The 21,303-nt window shown below is 41.0% G+C and overlaps 1 protein-coding gene and 1 long non-coding RNA gene across 2 annotated transcripts in view; both read left to right on the top strand.

The window, feature by feature from the left end:
• Positions 1 to 21,303, top strand: part of Asph (aspartate beta-hydroxylase) — a 191,147-nt gene that overhangs the window by 58,370 nt on the left and 111,474 nt on the right. Inside the window, exons 6-12 of the mRNA XM_048358864.1 lie at positions 5,839 to 5,931; positions 9,265 to 9,339; positions 14,146 to 14,268; positions 15,860 to 15,892; positions 16,830 to 16,886; positions 17,348 to 17,395; positions 17,829 to 17,855. Coding sequence (XP_048214821.1) covers positions 5,839 to 5,931; positions 9,265 to 9,339; positions 14,146 to 14,268; positions 15,860 to 15,892; positions 16,830 to 16,886; positions 17,348 to 17,395; positions 17,829 to 17,855 — 456 coding nt within the window. The remainder of the gene's footprint in view (positions 1 to 5,838; positions 5,932 to 9,264; positions 9,340 to 14,145; positions 14,269 to 15,859; positions 15,893 to 16,829; positions 16,887 to 17,347; positions 17,396 to 17,828; positions 17,856 to 21,303) is intronic.
• On the top strand, positions 19,962 to 20,403 carry LOC125360770. Its single transcript, XR_007212805.1, has 2 exons — positions 19,962 to 20,177; positions 20,340 to 20,403. It is a non-coding gene; the product is annotated as an uncharacterized LOC125360770 (long non-coding RNA).

The following is a 21,303-nucleotide window of genomic DNA, read 5'->3' as shown; positions in this document are numbered from 1 at the left end:
AGGAGTTTGCCCTTCCTTTACAACTCCCTTGTCTTTAGGACTTCATTAAGTACATTTAATATTAGGTGATATTTAATGTTACTTCTATTCCATTTTAAAAGATTAAAGCATACATCCAGTTTTTGTGGTATGTTTGATAATTACATATACACACTCAGGTGCTGTGTCTGTTATTTCCCATCATTCCGCTCACACCTGAGGCTGCGCGGTGTGCTGGGCGGGGTGAGTCCAGTGATACAGGTGTGTAGTCACTGCACTAAACGGCTCTGAGCGCAAGCAGAGGCTGAAGGAGAACGTGTGTGTGTGTGTGTTTGTGTGTGTGTGTGTGTGTGTGTGTGTGTGTGGCAATGTCAGATTCTGCTGCCATGCCTTCTGTCTGCAGTGCGCTGCTTTTCTGGTTGGACAGCAGCGTTGCTTCCTTGTAGGACTCAGCACTACAGAGATGTGTGCATACGGTTGTCTGGGACCCACCCAGGCCGTGGGCTCCTGCTCCCCGCCCGTGGGTACCTCAGCCTTCAGCCTACTCCGTCCCCGTGCTTTTCTGCCTGCACTAGTAACTGCCGACGGTTGGCATTCGGTGATTGTTGAATGTGAAGAGATCATTGAAGTGCTTACTTAGGCCCGTTAAAGAACACTGCTGCACACTACCAACAAGAACAGACATACTTTGGTTAAAGAAGAAATCCCAGGGCTGGGGATATAGCCTAGTGGCAAGAGTGCCTGCCTCGGATACACGAGGCCCTAGGTTCGATTCCCCAGCACCACATATACAGAAAACGGCCAGAAGCGGCGCTGTGGCTCAAGTGGCAGAGTGCTAGCCTTGAGCGGGAAGAAGCCAGGGACAGTGCTCAGGCCCTGAGTCCAAGGCCCACGACTGGCCAAAAAAAAAAAAAAAAAGAAATCCCAGAAGATTCTCCACTCATTGCAGTTAAGTTTCCACTGCCTTGGAATTGGCCTGCAACAGTTCTTGTGATTGGGTGTCAAGGAGAGGGAGAGTAAATTTCCTTAGAAGAAATCATTAGAAAAACATTAATTTGCAAGAATATGTATTAGTAGATTGAAATGATCTCACTTCTTAAAGGGCAATGTTTTATCACTTTCCTGTAGTGGAGCATCATTTAAATGGTCACCTTTGAAGGGGTACCAAGGTTCCTCAGCGGGATTCCAGTGCCGTGGGGTGTGTCCTCTAGCCGCCCTGGGCACTGCTGAAGTTGAATGCACTCCTTCCAATCAAGCGGACAGTCCCTGTAGGTCCTGAAAGCAGATTCTTAAGGACTTTTCTTTATAGTCCGTGTTTAGTCATATGATTTACAACACGTCTTTTGAAATCTGCCCATCTTGGGCCATGTAAAGATGCTTTGGAAAAGGTTTCCCTTATATCATGGGACAGCTTTTAGGGTGCAGTATTCTCAAGCATTTTCACAAGTTCTGAGACTGCTGTTTGTGTACTTACAGATATCTGCTCCCCTGGTTGAATAAGCAAGTCCAACATGGACAAGCAGAATCAGTTCTTGTGTGCCTTTCTTTTTTTATTTTATAGCCTTTATAATGCAGGTTTCTGTGTATGTGTTATACTGAGTCTATGCTCTGCTTTTATCCTTTGGAGACTAGGAGACTCCCTCAAAAGGTAAATGCTCTCAAGACTAGAACTTTGTGGCTGTAGACTAGTTTTTTTTTTAATTTATTAATTAAATTTTGTTGACAAGGTGTTGTGCAAAAGGGGTACAGTTACATAATAGGGCAGTGAGTACATTTCTTGTGATAGCTGAGTATTTACCCTTCATAAGAATATCAGGAGCTAATGCGACCCAGATTGGTAAGACCCAAAATTTCCTGTGTGTATACCATTGAATCTGTAATGAACATTAACTAATTTTTTTACATTAAAAATACAGTATTTTCTGAGATAGGTTTATGAACTCCTACGACAGAATGCTAACAATTTCCAGCTTTCCCTGATGGAGAGTTTTCATATGCAGTCGGTTTTCTATCTGCAGCTCTGTGTTCCAGCTCCTAATCTATGGATTCAACCAACTGTGGGTTGAAATACTTTGGAGAAAGAATCTATATCTGTACTGAACATGTACAGATAGGCTTTTTTTTTCTTTTTATTTCCTAAATCCTACAGCTTATGTTGTATTAGGTATCACCAAGCATCTGTATGTAGATGAGAAACAATTGGATGGGAGATATGCAAATACTGTGTCGTTTTATGGAAGGCACTTGATTTTTGGTATCCATGGGGGAGGAGTTTGTTCCTTGGAGTCAATGGTTTACAGGTACCAATGGATACATGTAATTCGCGGGGACCCCTTGTGTTCCCTCTGGGTGGTCTCAGGGTGTCTGTGGCATTCACTCGCCGGTCCACTTCTTTCCTGATGGCTTTCCTCTTGCTTCCAAAATCATGCCCCATTCCAGCTGCACAATGAGCTGCTTGCCCTTTCCTTTACCTGGAGAACTGCCAATGGAACTCTCGGGGCCATCGTCAACTTCCCGCAGACGTCTGTTGAAATGCACTCCGTGCGCGCTTTCTTCACACACTTACTGCACACAGACTGTCTCCTTTCCCTACTGAGCGACGCTCCTTGCTGCCCGCATCCCCATTCCATCTGATGGACTCTAAATTTGTCCCAACTGGTTCCCTCTCCAAAGTAGGTGTTTTGTATGTTCATTCACTGTAGAATAGTTGCCCTCCACTAATAGATGGTAAAGAAATTCACAAGCACATATTTATGGGGAGAACTACGTTTGTCCATTCTAGTCAGATGTTGTTGGGCAGCAGAGAACAATAAAGTAACTAAGTCATGGACCCAGAGTAATTGTGTAAATGATTATGACTACTGGGAATGGTTGCAAAGCTATTACATTTTTTAATTAAAATCAGAGGAATAGTTACGGATATAAAGTTAAAATGTTCCTGTTATCCTGTGGGCCTGTAGAACTAAAATCCTGGTCTATTTTAAGGCAGTTGATTAACTTTGCCAACCACGTTGTGGCTCTTGTGGTGAACATGCAGTGTTCAGCCTGAGCATAAACCCAGGAGTGAGACGCAGTTGTGGTAGATCACTTTGTCCTTCTTCCTGGATTACAGTCATGATTTTCAGAACTGGAAGTCTAGCTACTGGAAATATTTAGAGGATTTCCTCCAGTCTGACAAAGCCTCAGAGCAAGAGAGTTCTTTTGCCTCTGGTCATCATCTTGTCTTAAGTTTGTCTCAGGCATGGCTGCCTGAGGGGAAACTGTCTGGATCACTTGTACAATAATAAACCTTGCTCAACCCATTGTGCAAGGTGGTTTGTAAACTTGTTTCAAAATGTAAATTTTGAGTATTTCAGAATCTCAGTGCAACTCTTTTTCCCTTTGTGTCCCTAATAAACCCAGCTTGAAAACCTTTCCTTTGACTCTGAATTGCTCTTATGTAGTATTTTTGTCTTTGTTTCATTTGTATTTGTTCGGATGGAAATTTTTATTTCACAGTAGCATCATAAAACCTTGTTAGAGTGAATTCTTCCATGTGGATTATTAAAGCAGTTTTAGTTGAAAGTTTTTGTTTACAACTTTAAAGGTTTATAGGCACTTAGGAAAGAAGATGCATTAATGTATGAAGTGCCTTTGACATAGACAAAATTGTTTATTCATGCCGATTTCACCTCTGGAAATATCTGTGACCAGGTATTTGCAGGTTTACAATTCCACTACCACTTTGGATGGAAAAGAAAACTTCAATCAATTTATTTCATGTTACCAGCTTCTACTTCATTGTATTTAATGGTCCTCATGTTTTACCTTGTCAATTTTAAAGACAAATCAGTCCAGCCCACTTGTTGGGACATTGTATGTTTGAACAGTAGTCCACTCAGAAACAGCACTTTTACACTGGAGTGTCTTTTATTTTGTTTTATCTTGATTGTTACTATGGAGGTGATAGGTGGTTTAGTTACACCAATGAGATAACAATTACTTAGTTCTTTGTGAACCATGCCTCCCCTTTCCTTGCTTTTAAATGAAATCTTTCTCCAACTCTAGTATAGATGACCTGTTCAGGAAACTTAAATATTATTTGATATGAAAATATCTCATAACTTCAGGCACCTGGGGAGCTACCTATGAAGCGTGTGTGTGTGTGTGTGTGTGTGTGTGTGTGTGTGTGTGTGTGTGGTTAGTGAAGGATGTCACTGGTTTTTCCTTGTTGAGGTTGCCTTGAGCAAACTAGATTTGTGATACTGGAATGATAGGTGGGTATTGGGCCAGAGGGATGACTGGCAAATAGCAGCAGAAGGAATGGGAAGCCTTTTGCTCCACAGCTCTTGGCCATTCAGGGCAGTAAGAAAGCCTGGCCTGCAGGTGCCCTCTGCAGTCATTGTGACTCGCAGAGTGGATGAGCTTCACTGGGCCCTACAGCCCTTCAACAAGTAGTCATGTGGCACCGCTGTTATGACAGGGGGCAAAGATAAGCCACGATTTCAGAGATTCTTCGGCCGGCTTTCTCCATTCCTAACTGTTGAGTGATGCAAGGATAGATTATTTAAATGAGAAGTGACAGAATAGCCATTATATATTAGAAATGGGAGGTATTTGAAGAAGTATTTGAAGTTAACTCCCAAAAACAACCACAATGTAGACAGTGGATGGTTTGTACAATCCTCTGGGAGTCTATTTGCAATTAGATTTACGCTTAATGTAGTAGTTTCTAGTGTTCAGCTTTGGATGTGTGTGGTGTTGGAAATGCATGAATGGAGGAATGCATGTATGTAGGTATGTAATGTAGGTAGGTAGGTTAGGTATGTAGGTGTGTAATGTGGTGGCAGTATCCTGTCATGAAGTGAAAAATGAAGAGATAAAATCGAAGAGACGCTGCTTATAATCCTAGCTACTCAGGAGGCGAGAATGATATGAAAAAATACCAAGAAACAAACCAACCCAATAACATAAAAACCAGCAAAAGACATTAATATGAGAACTTTCCAGATTAGAGTAATACATGTTGGTTAATAGCAGTTCAGAGCAAACCTCTTAGTACTGACTTGATCCCTTCACTGCAGAACACATCTGTGCACCGAGTCCTGAACCTTCTTCACATGGGCTTCAGGTTCAGAGATGCCGAGATCCATGAGGCAGGCTCTTAACCCAGATAGGGTTTGCTAAGTACTTACAATTGAGGACACATTTCAGTGTTCCACATGTAAATTGAAATACGTAGTACTATTTGTTTCAGAATCAGTATTCATGTTCATTGGTTCTTGTATATTGTTTTCCTCAGTACTTTTTCTTAAAAAAGACTTTCGTATCTTTTAACTTTTATAGAATAATGTGATTGCTTATAGGGATAGCCTCAAGAAAGTTATAGTGTATTATGCATGTTTTTTTTTATTTGTACCTATTTGTAGTTTTCAAGAAAAGTGCATGTAAATGAAAATACATACAATGCTCACAAAGAATGGAAAGTTCAAGTTTTCAGTTGCCCCTTCATGGAATTCTGATTTCTGGCCTCTGGACATAGTCACTTAAACACAAAAGGAGCTTGGATTCAGTAAATTTCTCTTGACAAGTTTAGTCATAACTGCTTAAAAGATTAATGAATGACTCCAAAATTATTGTTCCGTTATTTTTTTTAATGAAAAGCTCACATAGAGATATTAAAGGCCTGTTGAAAGTGAACGAGCAGTTTACATGCAACTTCAATATGAATTGAAGTATTCAATATGAATAATTCAATATGAATAATTGAAGAATTCAATATGAATAAAACCGCTGATTGTTCTGAGAGTGTAATTTTTCCTGATTTAAATATGTCAAGGTTAAAAAACCTAAGTTAACTTTGTGAATAAAAAAATGCAGGACTTAAAGAAAGATCTGCTTCTGAGCCAACATTCCCACCGGAGGAGGCTGAGCCGCACGATGAGCCCGAGGTCCAGGCTCCCGGGGGCTCAGGTAAGTGTCTTGCAAGCTGTGTGGACTGCTCACGGCGTGGCAGGTATTCTCTGCAGCCTGCATGGTCTTCATTTTTCCCACAATTTGTGTCTCACTGCTGATAGAATTTTCTAGAATCTGATAATATGCCTTTTCTCCTTAGCACAAAGTTGCAGAGGGTAATTTTAAGTTTTTGACATTGAGCACTTAAGGCATACTTGTTCATTGCTCAGGATCACACAGCTAGCAACAGCAGGGAAAAATGTGATTTCTTGATTCCACTTGCAGCGCAATTGTAGCACATTGCATTGAGGGTAAACACTGACACCCGTTCTACACCAGAGTTGCCGGCATTCGCCATGTAATTTTATAACGAAGGAATAATTGGCTTCCCTTGCTTTTTTTTTTTTTTCTGGTGCTAGTCCTGGGGCTTGAACTCAGGGCCTGGATGCCATCCCTAAGCCTCTTTTTTTCCCCTCAAGGGTAGAACTCTACCAGTTGAGCCACAGCACTACTTTCAGCTTTTTCAACTCATTAGTTGATGCTCAGAGTCTCACAGTCTCCTGGGTGGACCTCAGATCTCAGCTTCCTGAGTAGCTGGGATTACAGGCATGAGCCACCAGTGCCTGAGCCTCTACGGTTTATATTAGGGTTCCCTGTGCATATCAGAGGCATCTCGGACTACCATTTGATTGTGTTCTACAGAGATTCATAGATCAGATATTCAAGACACTATGACCCATACCACTGAGAAGTCTTTACATATTTTAATAATTAGTACGTGAAGTTTTAATCTGTTACTGTCATGTTGTGATCCTAAAATGTTTATTATACAGCATCTTTAGTTTCTGCATTTTTAATCTATTCGATTGTAAAGAAACTTGGTTTTGTTCTGCCACCTATTGGCCTAGTTTGGTATGACACCACCTGTTTAGTGGTATCTTAAGCACTAGGTCCACACTATTTGATTTTTCTTTGAAAGATCAGTATGTTGCTCTAAGTTTTATTCTTTATCAATTCATAATCCTAGGGAAGTTTATTATAATTTAACAATTTTTGAATTTAACATTTCCAGTTGTACTTTGTAAAATTTGAAATTATAATTTAAAAGTCTTATTTTTAACTTTAGTACTGCCACTGATGTATGCCCCTTCCTCCCCGCTTGTCCTTTTCATAGTTGATACCTTTGCAAGTTATTGATCGTCTTTTCCTATGGTTTATTATTAGCCCTTCCCCCTTATATCTCAGCTTCTTGGCAGTTTTCATTTGAAATGAATGTTGCCCTCTCAAATTTATTCTTTCTGAATCTTTAGATTCTCTTTCTTCTGTGATTCTACTTAAATTGTGTAAGCACAGTTTTTTTTACCTTCTTAAAAATATAATAAATAGCAGGGTGCTGATAGCTCACACCTGGAACTCTACTCAAGAAGCTGACATCTGAGGACTGCAGTTCAAAGCAAGCCTGGACCAAAAATAATATGAAACTTACCTTCAATTAACTACTAAAAAGCTGGAAGTGAAATTGTGCCTTAAGTGGTAGAGCACTAGCCTTGAGCAAAAAAGCTCAGGGACAGTGCCTAGGCCCTGAGTTCAAGCCCCAGGACCAGCACAAATAATTATAACAACAATAACAATAATACAATAAAGCCCTTCATCCTTTCTTGACCTGTACGTGCTATCCATTCCATCTCTTAGTAGTCTGACTAAGAAAACAACCTGCAACTGCCCGTTTCCCTTTGTTTACCATTCATTCTTTAATCCACTGTAGACCAGCGTCTGCCTCTACTTACCTTCTAAACAGGGAAGAAGAAAATTAATAGAGTCGTGGAAAGTGAGGGGCATGGTGCGCCCACCCAGTGTGAGGGGCCATTTCTGTCGTTTTCTTGTTCCATGCTGCTTAGATACTCACTTAGGGCGGGGAGCCATTAATGAGGTAATCAGAAGAGTGAGTCCAGCACACTCTTTTGCTAGATACTCTTCCTGTCTCTCTGGCTGGTGTTCTCAGCATTTGTAATATTTCGAATCCAGCAAGGACCTGAACAGTTGTACACAATATATAAAAAAGATGGTTGATGACAGACATGTCTGTAAAAGTACTAGATTGTGTACCTTAGAATGGTTTTAAAGGATTTGTGTCACAGATCCCATAGTTAAACTTTCTCCCTGCCTGAACTTCAAGGTAACTTGTTGCACTTTTTTTTTGTTTTTGTTTTTGTTTTTGTTTTTGCCAGTCCTGGGCCTTGGACTCAGGGCCTGAGCACTGTCCCTGGCTTCTTTTTGCTCAAGGCTAGCCCTCTAAATCTTGAGCTACAGCTCCACTTCTGGCTGTTTCTGTGTATGTGGTACCAAGGAATCGAACCAGGGCTTCCTATATGCAAGGCGAGCACTTTACCACTAGGCCACATTTCCAGCCCCAACTTGTTGCACTTCTGATACTGTTAATTATCTCTTTGAAACAACTGATGCCACTGTGGTTCTTTCCTGTGGCAGCAAGTATGATATCAAGATGAGGTCTAGCATTATACAATGTAGATTATGTTTTATAAAAAAAAAAAATTGGTCACAGTGTCAATGCAGTGAGTAGCTCCTAACTTTCTGGGTGACGTTGCAGTGTATCTGATAATTCTATGAGCCTGATGGTATGTATGGTTGGATGGAATGCCATCATTCATGTTCACTTTTGTATTTCACCATTTGGACCTGTCAGAGGTGGTCCTCTAAAGCTCAGAGGATTGTCAGCTCCACTGTGTGGTCATTTTCTACTCCTGTTCCCAGACTTGTAGGCATGGCCATCCAACTCGGATAGCCATGGGCTCCCCCCCCCCCCCGCCCCCCGCCCCATGTCTCTTCCCTGGCTATCAGAGACCATCATGCCTGGCCATGCTACTTACCTACATTGACTTTCCTAACACATCCTTGCTGTCATCAGTGTGATCTTTTTATTAGCTAAAAACTGAAGCCCTTTAAATCTTTCTTAACCTTATCTTTAAATAATTGTACAAATGAGATTCCTGTCAGTTTATGAGTACAGTACATCTTGATCGGTGCCATCCCTTCTATCTTTCTCCTCTATTTCCCCTGCCCAGTATTCTTGTACTTGGTAAGGCTTTGATTAAAGGACAAATCTTTACTTGAATTAATTAAAAAAATCTTATTGCAAGTCCTTTAATACTTTGTTACTATTGAAAAACAAAACCAGTTCTAAATATCTACCATGTTTGTTGGCATAAAGATGTGGCAAACTGACATTAGGCAAATACATCATAATCTATATGCATGGATGCTCTAATATTTACTGTTAATGTCCCACACTAATGTTTGTATGTTCTACTTAGTGATGTTTTGTAATTTTAGAACCCCAGAATATTGAAGATGAAATAAAAGAACAGATTCAGTCTCTTCTCCATGAAACGGTACACACAGAACATGGTATGAATTAAAATATACTATACGATCATGAATTACTAAAATGTTTTCATAAAATTAACTTGGATTATAAAAAATCAAAATGTTAATTGTGTATTTGGGTGGGTTTTATGGTTTTTTTCCAAGTTATTGAAATATTACTAGACATACTTCATTCTTGCTGACTAAACAAATTTAACACAAAGATGGCATGAATAAACTAGGATAAATAGGACCAATGAGCTGTCAAGAATAGTCATACCAACACAAGCTAGCAGGCTATGCCGGCTCACCCAGGGGTCATTGTCCCGTGTGTGTTTGACTTCATACTTGGCTGGGTCTCCAAAGCAAAAAGGGAAAACTTATAGGTAGTTTTACCAGAGAAGTCAAAAGCCTGCTACTTTTGTACAAAAGATAAAAGCATTCTCCCAGCACTTAGTTCTAACTCGGGTGGAATTAGAGTTCTTTTTAGACTATTAAATCATAGTCCAACAATAAGTGTATAAAGCTCTTTCTTTAAGCAGCCCTCAATGAAGGCAGGTAGCAGCCCCCAAATAAAACTCATGAAGTTGATATGAAGGACAGAACGCTATGGTATGGAACTACTATTGGTTTGTTATGATTCAAGACTAGGCCTAAAGGGAAAAACAAATTAGGCAACATAAAAAAAAAAACCAAAAACACTGCCACTTGAACTGGACTAGTAGCTGGTGGCTACTAGGTATAGCTTATGTCCTTCTAGTATCTGATTCTTCACAGTCACCCCAGAATATAAATGTCCACATGAACATGCGAGGCCTACCCATTCTAGCAGCTCTTTTTCTTTAACCCAATACAAGAAAAGTGTCTGATTACTTTAGTGAGACCTCTGATGGTGGAACACAGAATATTCTGGGGTGTACCAGATATGGAGCTCAGAAGGCGTTTCCTGGAGGAAATGTCTGCTTCGTGTAGGAGGAAAAGATTGGGTAGAACTCACCGTGGACAGTTGTGTAAGCAGAGAAAGTGTAGAAGACCAGTGGCAAGATGGGAAGTTGTTTAGAATGGCCAGCACATGGACTGAAGAGGTGGAGCGAGAGGAGAGGAAAAGAGGATTGTATCTAAGAGGAGTCAAAGCCGTTGGGGGTGTTTAGGAGTGTTCTCCATTCTGCCTGATAAACGAGAGGGAGGGGGCCCCTGTGTAGCAGGGAGAGCAAACCAGTACACCATAGGTAAGGTTCCTCCATCTCAGTTTCAGCAAAGGTGGGAGATGGAGAGAGGTGGAAAGTCACAGCACGTACTGAGGAGTGTGCAGGTGCGTAGCTCACCCGAAGAGGAGTTCGTCCTTTTCAGTCAGTGATGGCCCTATTCATCTGTATGAAAACTTTTGAAATATGGATACTGGGTCGAAGTAACTCCATCTTGTCCTCACCGCCTTCTTGGCATCTTAGTAGATGAGGGGGACTTTTTCAAAGAACTCCAGAGGTGACATAGGTCATTCCTTGAACTACAGCTGTGTTCTGGCTTGCTAAGCACTGTAGAGGTGATACAGGTCTTTCTCTGAATGGTAGATGTGCCATGGGTCATTTAGGTCTGGGAAAGTTTTGCTCCTGAGAATATTTGCCCTTGGTAGTCCTTGATTGTTCCCCCTCCATAACTGGCCCTTGATTGCTCCTGACTGTCCCCCTAGAAGCTTGCTTGGTTTCTGTAAAACATGTTTTGCTAGTCCCTATGCCATGTGACATCTGCCCTGGTGTGGTTTTTGCCTTTCTAAACTGTGCTAACTACACTTAGGAAGACACGTATTTTGGGGATGTGAGTTCACTTGGAGTAGCTGGCTTTCTAATAAAGATGCCCGATTTGACCTCTCAAATTACGGCGTCTCTGTATCTTGCTGATCAAATTCCCATAAAACAGTTTTGCCGCAGATGACCACATTGGGAGTGTCTAGCTCGAAGCGGCATTTTTATGCTCTGCCTGTTGTGTGTGCCATCCCCAGCCACGCGTGACCCTTCCCTGGGGACCTGTCCTGTGGGGGGCTGAGCCTTGAGATGTGCCTGGCCCAGAACGCTTGCTTTTCCCTAGCTTGAAGCGCTTACAGCTCCTCCTCCTCCCCGCTCCACACTGGAGTTAGACTGGCCTTTGGTGTTTTTGTTAATGGTCTTGCTACTCTTATAAAATTCCTTTAAAATTATTTATTGTTATTGTAAAGGTGATGTACAGTCGTTGCAGTGATGTAAGTCAGGTAAAGAGAATGTTTCTTTTTGAACAGTTACACCTTCCACTTGGTCTCTCCCAGTTTTTCCCCTCCCGTCCTTACCCACAAATTGTATAGCTCGTTTTCCATGTAATGTCTGGTGAGTATATACTGCATTTGCTCACCTTTTGTCCCTCCATTTCTATCACCCCCTTACTGTCCCAAAGACAGATAAATGAACAATCAACACAAAAGAAAATGAGAACAATGGCACCAAAGGGGGGGGGAACCTTTTGTTGCCATCTCCCGAATTCATTTAAATAAATATTATCTATATAGCTTCTTAATCTAAAAACTCAGAGATTACTTTGAATTCTCTTTCTTCTACTTTGAATCTAATCCTTAAACAAGTCCTGTCAGGGCTGGGAATATGGCCTAGTGGCAAGAGTGTTTGCCTTGCATACGTGAAGCCCTGGGTTCGATTCCTCAGCACCACATATATAGAAAATGGCAGGAAATGGCGCTGTGGCTCGAGTGGCAGAGTGCTAGCCTTGAGCAAAAAGAAGCCAGGGACAGTGCTCAGGCCCTGAGTTCAAGCCCCAGGACTGGCAAAAGAAAAAAAAAATCTTGTCAGTATTGCCTCATTGCTTTTACAATGTAATTTGCGGCTCCAGCACCTCAGCGGTGATTGTCACTGCTTGCCATGACTGGCGGGGGGGGGGGGGGGGGGCGGGGGCGGGGGGGTCGGGTTCGGCTGGGTTTCTGTTTCCATTCTTGCTCCCTAATCAATCATGCTTAATGTAGCTCCCAAATGAACCATGCTTGATGTAGCCCAGCTAGTTGTGCTCTGTCTGTTCTCCGTCTCTGTCTTCCCGTCAGCCTTTCCTCTAGTGCCCCTGGCCTTCTCTGTGGTAATGGACAAGGCTGTCCTTTCACTGGTATTTCCACGTGGTATATTGTCTGCTGCCAGGCATTACCCACCTGGGTTTCATCTCATTGGAAGTCGCGTGGCCTCCTTGTCCCCGTCTTCATGCATTTTGTTATTGGGTTCATGCCCCACACCCACTGTTTCTTAGCTGGGCAGCTTTAGGCGAGGGCCTCAAGTGCTTCATCTTTCTGAGCAGCACCGCCGTTCCTTCTGCACGGGGACTGAGCTCGGAGGCTGCGCGGGGGGTCCGGGGAACCCTCAGGATGTGTTGTCAGGTGTGGTGCTGCTGGCGCAGCAGCGACGACTTCCAGATAGTGAACGGTGCACTGCGGGTTCCCGCCCAACACAGGGACGCTTTCGGGGACTGCCTGCCGGTTGCCCTGCAGAGGATGAAGGAGAATAACGAGAGAGAAATACGGTTACAAGACAAAGCATAGTACAGTTCTCAACAGGAATTACAGATGTGGTGGCTTGTTTGTAGAGTAGCAGAAAATCTGCAAGGAGAAAAATATGGGAGGTTGTAATGAGAAGACAACAGAAATGGTGTGCCTCCCTCTTTCTCAGTAATATGGGTACCTGAAATCGTAGATCTAAACATCCCCCGTAGATGGGAATGCTTTCCCGATACATACATGCTTTCCCTATACACACATGCACTGTGGCTATAACTTCGGTACTTTGAATTAAGACAGCGAAACTATCCGACATTTTTTTTAAATTTTTATTTAAACATCACTCTCAGTATATGAATTTTCTTAAGGTGGGAACTTTCACTTATTCATTTAAAGAAAGCTCTTTGTGGCTTTCTTTTTATGCTTGGGGTCCCCACTTAAGTAAAATAAGGTAACAAAGAGCACAAGCACCGTGATACTGTAGCAGTCAATCTGTTAAGCAAGAAGGCTGCGAAATGGCTAATGAGTGGATAGCATAGACAGTATGCATGCATTAGACAAAAAGATGATTTCATGTCTACCTACCTGCTAATTATGGACCAGGCAGTTTTCTAATCTCAGGTAAAGAAGAATTTGCTGTTACTTACAGTCACACAGCTGGTATAGAACAGCCTAAATAAAGAAGCTACTTTAGCCCCTGGAGTCCTAATCACTGTAATATACTGTCCAGCCTGGTTGGCCCCTCAAGTTCTTTAGTGTTAATAACAGGAAGCAATCTAGAAACTGTGTCTTGTTGCTAGAGGAATGAGTTTTTTCTGGGGGAGTGGCACAATAATCTAAACCATGTTGAAGTGCATTAATATAGCATGTCCAATATCCACACAAAATGAACTGCTCAGTATATCATGAAAAAAATCACTAAAGAAGAGAAAATGGGGATCTTACCAAACAGGATAGTTTGGGTCCAGTGTAGTCCAAGTGTATCCATGGCCTAGCATGTGATGAGCGTCCGTAGCCAGCTGTTCTTTGCATTATAGGTGAGTAGTCATTTTAAATTGCTATATGGAATTTTATGTCAGTTCTCAGCCAAAGTCTTGGTGTGGCTATTCTTACCAAGAGATTGGTGAAGAAATACCTATTAGTGATTGTGAATTCATCTATTCATTCATCAAATAATTGCACTTAAGTGCTTAGGTATACACTGTGGACAAGACCTTCATAAGACTGCATAGTAGCAGTAGTAGCACAGGTGGAAGGTCCCTGTGACTAAGTTGGCTGCTGCCTGTGGCTCGCCTGTGTGTTCCTGTGTCAGTGTGTTCATTGTCCCCGTGCAGAAGACCTGCAGCTAGACGCAGATGGACTAGCAGGAGAACCGAGGCCCGAGGATGAGGGCGTCCTTCCAGCAGCTGATGTCACTGAGAGAGGGCAGACCCTGGAACCTGGGACACTGTATGAAGGTACGGCATACTTATTTGCTTTCAGGACAAAAATGCAATAGAAAGTTAATAATTCTCGTATTTCTTAAACCCCTTTCAGACCCTGTAGAGCTAGCGTTTTTAAAATTTTTGATACTTGTTTGATGTCAGAGCTTAAAGTTGTACCGTGAACTTTTCTCTTAAGTGATTTTGATTCAAAGCACAAGGAAAATCAGTATATAAATTTCTTACAACAGTAAGATAAATACCTCAGCTTACTACTCTGACTATATTCTTTATGTCAGATGCCATTTGTTCTACAAAATTTAAGCAATAGGTGAACTACTACACTTACTCTATATCTACAGTGGGTAGAGCACAATTCTTAGCTTCTATACCAGACACTGACAGTCTTTTCCGGTGAACATCCAGTTAGTAAATATTTTAAGCTTTGTAGCACATTCAGCTGCTCTTGCTATGTTAAATTAAACTCTGCTCTCACAGTGTAAAAGTAATCATCATTGACAATACCTAAATGGGCTACATGATTGATTTCTGCTCTCCTTTGTTTATAAAATCCCGTGCAGTATGGCTGCTGAACGGTTGTAAGAACATTTTTAAAGCCATAAAAAAAATCATGAAAAAGTGGAGTTTCTCTATTTGCTCTCATACTTAAGATCCTGGGGAATTCCTTTAGAAGTGATCACCTGTTCTTGATGAATAGGTTTATTTCCAGAAGTTCACATCTATGCCTGTCAATTAGAGAAGGGAATGCACTTTCCCATCGGCACAGTGATGCAAGGAATGGTTTGGCAATCTACAGAATTTATATAATGTATACATTTTTTTTGTGTGTGAGAACATGCAGAGTACTTTGAACATATATGTACTTTCCTGCATTTCCATTGCAAACAGATAGTTACAGACTAGCTTTAGGGTCTTGAAGCTTTAGTAGTTACTTACATTGTGATTGTGGTGGGAAAATTTCACAGTCTCCGAGTAAAGATGCTGGCATTTCCACATTTTTGATGTCCCTGTATCCTATCTTTGGTGACTATGGCTCAGATTTTTGTAGTGGTGCTGTTCTGACAACAGATGTTCATTAGGATGCTCAAATATTTAGAAACGTGAGAAAGGTTATAAGCATGACAAGGACTGTATGGTAGGTGCACTTTTGCTGTCTGGGAAATGTGGGTAATCAACACATTTTCTGTTTAGCTCCACAAAGAGACAACTTCCGTTTTATTCTTCCTCTGTTCCTATGGGTAGATGGTGTACTTTTGCTCTAGGAAATGAAAGGACAGAGCTAGAAAATGGGACAGCACAGTGGGATGTGAAGTGGAATAGAAATTAACTTTTCCTGAATCTAGCCTTTGTCATGGTGTCTCCTTAATTGTCCTTTCTAAACACTAGGTTTGGTGTTAGTTCACCTTGTGGAGTTGTTAGGAGGATCACGTAAGAGAAGGCCTGACACATTTCAGAGTGCAGTTATAGGTTAAGTGGACATACACTCATGTTTTTCTTGGCTATCTGGTTCTAAAAATCAATGATTAACATGATTCAGAATAGATATGTATGGTGTGTATAGAAACTTTTTATGAAAGTAGTACTATCGATCTAATTTTTTTTTCAGAAATTCAGGATAAGTTCTCTGTAGAGGAGACAGGTAAGATTTTAATTTAATACTATTTTTTTCTTAACTAGAATTAATACTTTCACAGATTATGATTAATATAATATGTATTCACATTTTATTACTATTTTATGTCACTTGTAGAATATAGATAATAATGCTATATTTTGTCACAGTTTATGTGTGAATGCACTTTTGTTTCAAAGGCTTTGTCATAAAGACAAATTCTTACCAGTGGGATTACTAAGGCAAAAGATATAATAGGACTTGTGACTTTTATAGCCTTAATTTGCAGTCAACATTGTATCTTATTTATGTCTCAAGCTCCTAAAAGGCATGGCTAACTCTGGAGATGGAGACATCCTTTTTCAAATAAGCTTGTCTTGTTGGCTGGTTTCCTTCCCGTAAGAAGAGATGACTTATTTTGAGCTTGCATACCACATGGTATCGCTTAGTGACATTTAATGCTCTGTGGCTTCAGCACGATATACCTGTAAAACCAGAGCCGCAGTACAGTCTGAGAGCTAGGTCATCTAGTCCTTGGGTACGGAGTCCAGTGAGATCCGGGCCCGGGTCTCTCACACTGAGGAGATAGAGGGCTTCTCTGAGGTAGGTACTCCTGCTTGGACAGGAGGAGAACTCACCCACAATTTTCCTTGGTCTCTGTTACTCTCTGTTTTCGTTTGCTAACCATAGTTAAGCTGAGTATATGAAAAGAGACAATAAATCTACTGTTTTGTGGTTACATTAATGTCAGTTTCTTGTTGATACCAAAAACTGTCATATTCTTCTTTGTATTTCGCATTCTGCATGGTTCTATCTGTGCTAAGAGTTAATGTACTCCGTCACCTTTGTGATTTGATTAGATATTTCTGTTCCTTACCAGGAAATGTGAATTTCTAGTTTTGAATATTTATAGAAAAACATTAAGAAATTATTAACTTCGTAATTATTTCCTGACTTATTATAGTTTTACAGGACCATCATCAGGATATGGAAGAGAGGATGAGTAACCAGGAAATCCCAGGTTTGTGATTATAAAAATGAATATAGGAGTTCCTGTTTGAAGCAGTGACCAAGGCTATTTTAACCCAGAGTAAACAATTGGCTCCCTTCCTGTAACAGATATTTCTTCATAGTACTTCTAATCAGTTTTGGTTCATCATATATTTATATAAATTGCTAGAAATAGTGAATAATCTCCATTGGGACTTGGGTCTTTGTTGGTAGGATGCTAGACATTGAGGAGACTGCATGGTATAATAGTGTCAGGTCGGGGGCAAATCTCATTGCTGAAAAGTCCATCTTTGCAATGTAGACTGCAATAGATGGAACTTCGTTTGGCTTACATTTTACTGAAAGATAATAGTATTGCCTTATAAGGTTGTGTTGACTTGCAATAAGTTTAGACTCTCTTAGGATGGTTTCTGGCACTATGTTTGGTACTTGCCATGCTTGTGAAAGGTGTATTTTTTTTTTCTTTTTTAGATCTCAGTGAACCAGTCGTAGAGGATGACAGACTTTCCCCCACCGCAGGTACTGGATGAACATTGGCACTAGAGTTTTGAATGTTATAGAAGGCTCTTCAGTTGTAGTACTATGTTATGATGATCATTTTTCCTTCAAAGAGGTCAAGAAGCAATTTTATCAAGACGTTTTTGTCTTTTAACGAAACTAGCCTCATAAAAGAACATTTAGGCATCTCCCTCTGTCCTGACTCCTGCCAGCAAATGCCCCGTGGCAGAACGGCATGTTAAGTCCAAAGCTAATTTTCTGTATTTTACTCTGAGGAGCTTTTATGAAAGTCATTTATCTATCCTTTCAAAGGCTTTTAGGTAGAAGAATTTATTACTATGCAGATACTAGTGTTTAAAGAAAGAGAAATTTGTGTTTAGGGAGTTGTTTTTTAAGTTACCAGTTTCAGTGCCTTGTTTAATGATTTACTTCATTTTAATTCTCTTTTTTGCAGATGATGTACCATACCAAGATGAACCAGGTTTGCAAGACTTTATTACCCTTATCCTACTTATTTGTCTTACACATGTGTCAATTTCACTAGACACTATGTTGGAAATTATGTATATAACTTGCAGGGGTAAGGGAAGGAAGGAGGTTGAGAAGGGAAAAACTGGGAGAGAACAAGGGAGGAGTTAATACTGTTCAAAAGGAAATGTACTCGTTACCTGACTTATGTAACTGTAACCCATCTGTACATCACCTTTACAATAAAATTTGAAAAATATAAAAGATGTATATAAATTTGTCTCTAAGATATGGACAATTAGGTTTTAAGATATAAATATTGTAACTGAGAACATCCAAATGAAGAGCGTTGTTTTCAAAGAATCCCATTTTGAGCAGATTGTTTAACTATTCTAGTGCTTCTTCATCACCCAAACCATTTCTTCAACTTTTTACAAGTTGCAGTTACAAATTGTTAAAAACACTGATCTTATTATTTTATAGTTTATTCCATTTTGAAATGAATCTTTCTGTTATTATTCTTATTATTTAGTTGTAAAAAGGGATTATTATTCCATAAGTCAGGTTAGGAGTATACTGTTTCTTCAGTCAATATCAACTCTTCCTTCATTCTCCCCCATTCTTCCCCTCCCATACCTACCTTATATAGTTGATTTTTTACATAATATTCATTGGATATAATGACATTTGTTCACTCTTTCTCCCTACATTCTTCCCCTAATCTCTCTCTTTTGACTAATATATTTATGAGCAACTTGTTTAGTCAGACATGAACTATTGCTTCTACAAGTTAATGTCAAAGTTGACTGATGGGCTGTGTTGGGAAGGAGAAGATGAATTGGATTCTGGGTTTAATGGCAGCATTGACAAAGCAGCCTGGCAAATCTGCTGCATGGGCAGCACACCCTTCTATTTCAGGCATTGTAACTGCTTTTCTGTCCAGGTATTCCATGTGCTATTGTCTTGTTTTCCATGAAGCATATTATAGGCTCCTTCTTCACAGATAAAAGAAATAAGGTTTGAGGCAAGTAAATAATTTGCCTAAGATTGTATGACTGGAAAATAGAGCCTTTAGTGAATGCTTATTAATCATATTGCCTTTAAAAGTAACTGTCAAAAGAAAGAGCCAGCTGAGTAGTACTTAGTTTATGAAGTAAAGGGGAAAATTAATAGGAGCTGTGGTTGAATTGAATGTGGAGGACGGCATACATGGTATCATGGGAAGAATTCGAGATTGTACTAATTTACAATATTTTTAAAAGAAGAAGTAACCTGGCCACTGAGATTGCATTTAAATGTCCAATTTTGAATAGGAATGGGAAATTGTGAATTAAGAAATTAAGGATTGATACAGAAGGTATGGAGGTAAGCATTCAGTTACAGTTAAGACAAGTGCTGTGAGAACCAGCAGGGAGTATAACAAGAGTCTGTCATAAAGAAACTACCTGGTTTATAGGTGAGGCTAGTGAAGTTGAGGGCCATTGATGAGGTGAGAAAGTGGTCAGATGAGGTCTCTGGGGTGCACCATGAATGAGAACAGGTCTGGCTGAGGTGGTCCAAGTCCAGATGTCTGTTGATGAGGTCGAGGGCGTCACCTTTCCAATGGACCCTCCTGCAAGGCAATGCAAAATCAGATCTGTGTGTTGAGCAGATGGACAGAGCCAGCATGGAACAGACTGAAGAAAGACAAGCATAGATATGGGATAATAGTTAACAAATGCAGCGTCCTTGAGTCACGTTTCTGCCCAGTGGAAACTGGAGGAGATGAGTTTCATGATGGGTGTGCTCCGTGCTGTGGTCTTCTCCGAGACACGTGTGCGGTGATCACTGAAAGCATGCCTGTGGGCTAGAGGGCATGGTCGCACGGTGACCTCAGCAACAAGTCTTTCTTTTTTTTTTTTTTTCTTTTTTTCTTTTTTGGCCAGTCCTGGGGCTTGGACTCAGGGCCTGAGCACTGTCCCTGGCTTCTTTTTGCTCAAGGCTAGCACTCTGCCACTTGAGCCACAGCGCCCCTTCTGGCCGTTTTCTGTATATGTGGTGCTGGGGAATCGAACCCAGGGCCTCATGTATACGAGGCAAGCACTCTTGCCACTAGGCCATATCCCCAGCCCCAAGCAACAAGTCTTTCTCTGAATAAATAGGATGGACTTGATAGGAGTTCAAACCAGAGTTAGTGTAGCGAAGGTGGAGGGAAATGGACAAAACTGAGAAATGTCTGGAAGGTGAAATTTGCAGAACCTGATGTGCGAGTAGACAGGGAGAGAACAGGCTCAAGGGTTAGTGGTGCATTTGCCCTAACATAGGAGAGACTGGGAGACAGAACTGGGGTCTGGACGTCCTGAGTCCAACTCCTGTGTATCAGTAGTGAGGTAGCTTTGAGAGAGCCAAGAGGAGATCAAATAGGCCAATCATAGTGTTCACTTCCAAGAGGAGAAGCTCCTGATTGTGGGTGTGGGTGAGGCTCTTTTCTATGTTCTCATGGGAGCCAAACGCAGAGGTCCCTCGAGAGAGGCTAGAAGGGTCCAAAGGAGAATACCCATAGGATACTGTGGCTAGACATCAAAGAAATCTTATACGTCATGTCACTCCGGCCAAGAAAAGGATGAAAAGATGCAGAAGATTAAGAAAGAAACAAAACACTACACAGAGTCTAGTTTCCAGGGGACTTTGGACTTAGGTCTGTTGCTAAACCACTCAAACATGACAGGGTTAGAAAGCACTGAGTAGATTCACTGCCTTCCTCAGCCTGAGCCTTCAAGGCTGGAAGACAGAAGGGCCTGGGCTAGGGGAGAAGTGTGGAGAGGCACTGTCAAATGCCGACGACTCTGAAGAAAGAAGTCAGGTTGTGAAATGGAAGGAGGGTGACGGGAAGCAGGGCTGAGAACAAGTCGGCTTCGTTTTTGAGGGCAGCATGTGTTTATTGACTAGCTGGGAATGACAAAAGTGAGTTCACCTCCTGTGCTCCTTCTTCCAAAAGCCACCAAAGGGCACAATGGTTCTACCCTAATACCAAGAATCTCTAGAAGGTGGTAGGTGCTCGTTGGACAGAAGCACTAGGATCTTTCCAGAAGCCCACACATGGCTTTCCCCACAGACAGAGAGGAGTTAAGTGTTGGTAGTTATCAGCAAAATTGAGATACCTCATCAGTGAAAGGCATTCTTGGCCTAAAAGAAAACAGCTGAGATGTTTGTAGGTTTGAAAAAAGTTCAAAATGAATCAAGAACTGTGCCCTTCAAATGCTCCTATAGTTCTTACGTATGTCAGGAATTCTGAGAATTCTAGAATAGGGAAAGATGGTGACAGTTTAGGTGTAACACTGTTTTCTCTCACTGGTAATTTAATGCATCATGCTGAGAAGGTAGGATACATTGCACACTAATAATTTTGAATGGCCTATGTATGATATGAGTTCTGTGATTCTCTCCTATCTCTCGTTTTCTTTCCCCTTCCCCTCTTTTGT

This window comes from Perognathus longimembris, chromosome 12 (genome assembly GCF_023159225.1).
Source record: "Perognathus longimembris pacificus isolate PPM17 chromosome 12, ASM2315922v1, whole genome shotgun sequence".
NCBI lineage: Eukaryota > Metazoa > Chordata > Mammalia > Rodentia > Heteromyidae > Perognathus > Perognathus longimembris.
The sequence above is the reverse complement of the archived record's forward strand: the minus strand, read 5'-3'. Positions and strand labels throughout refer to the sequence as shown.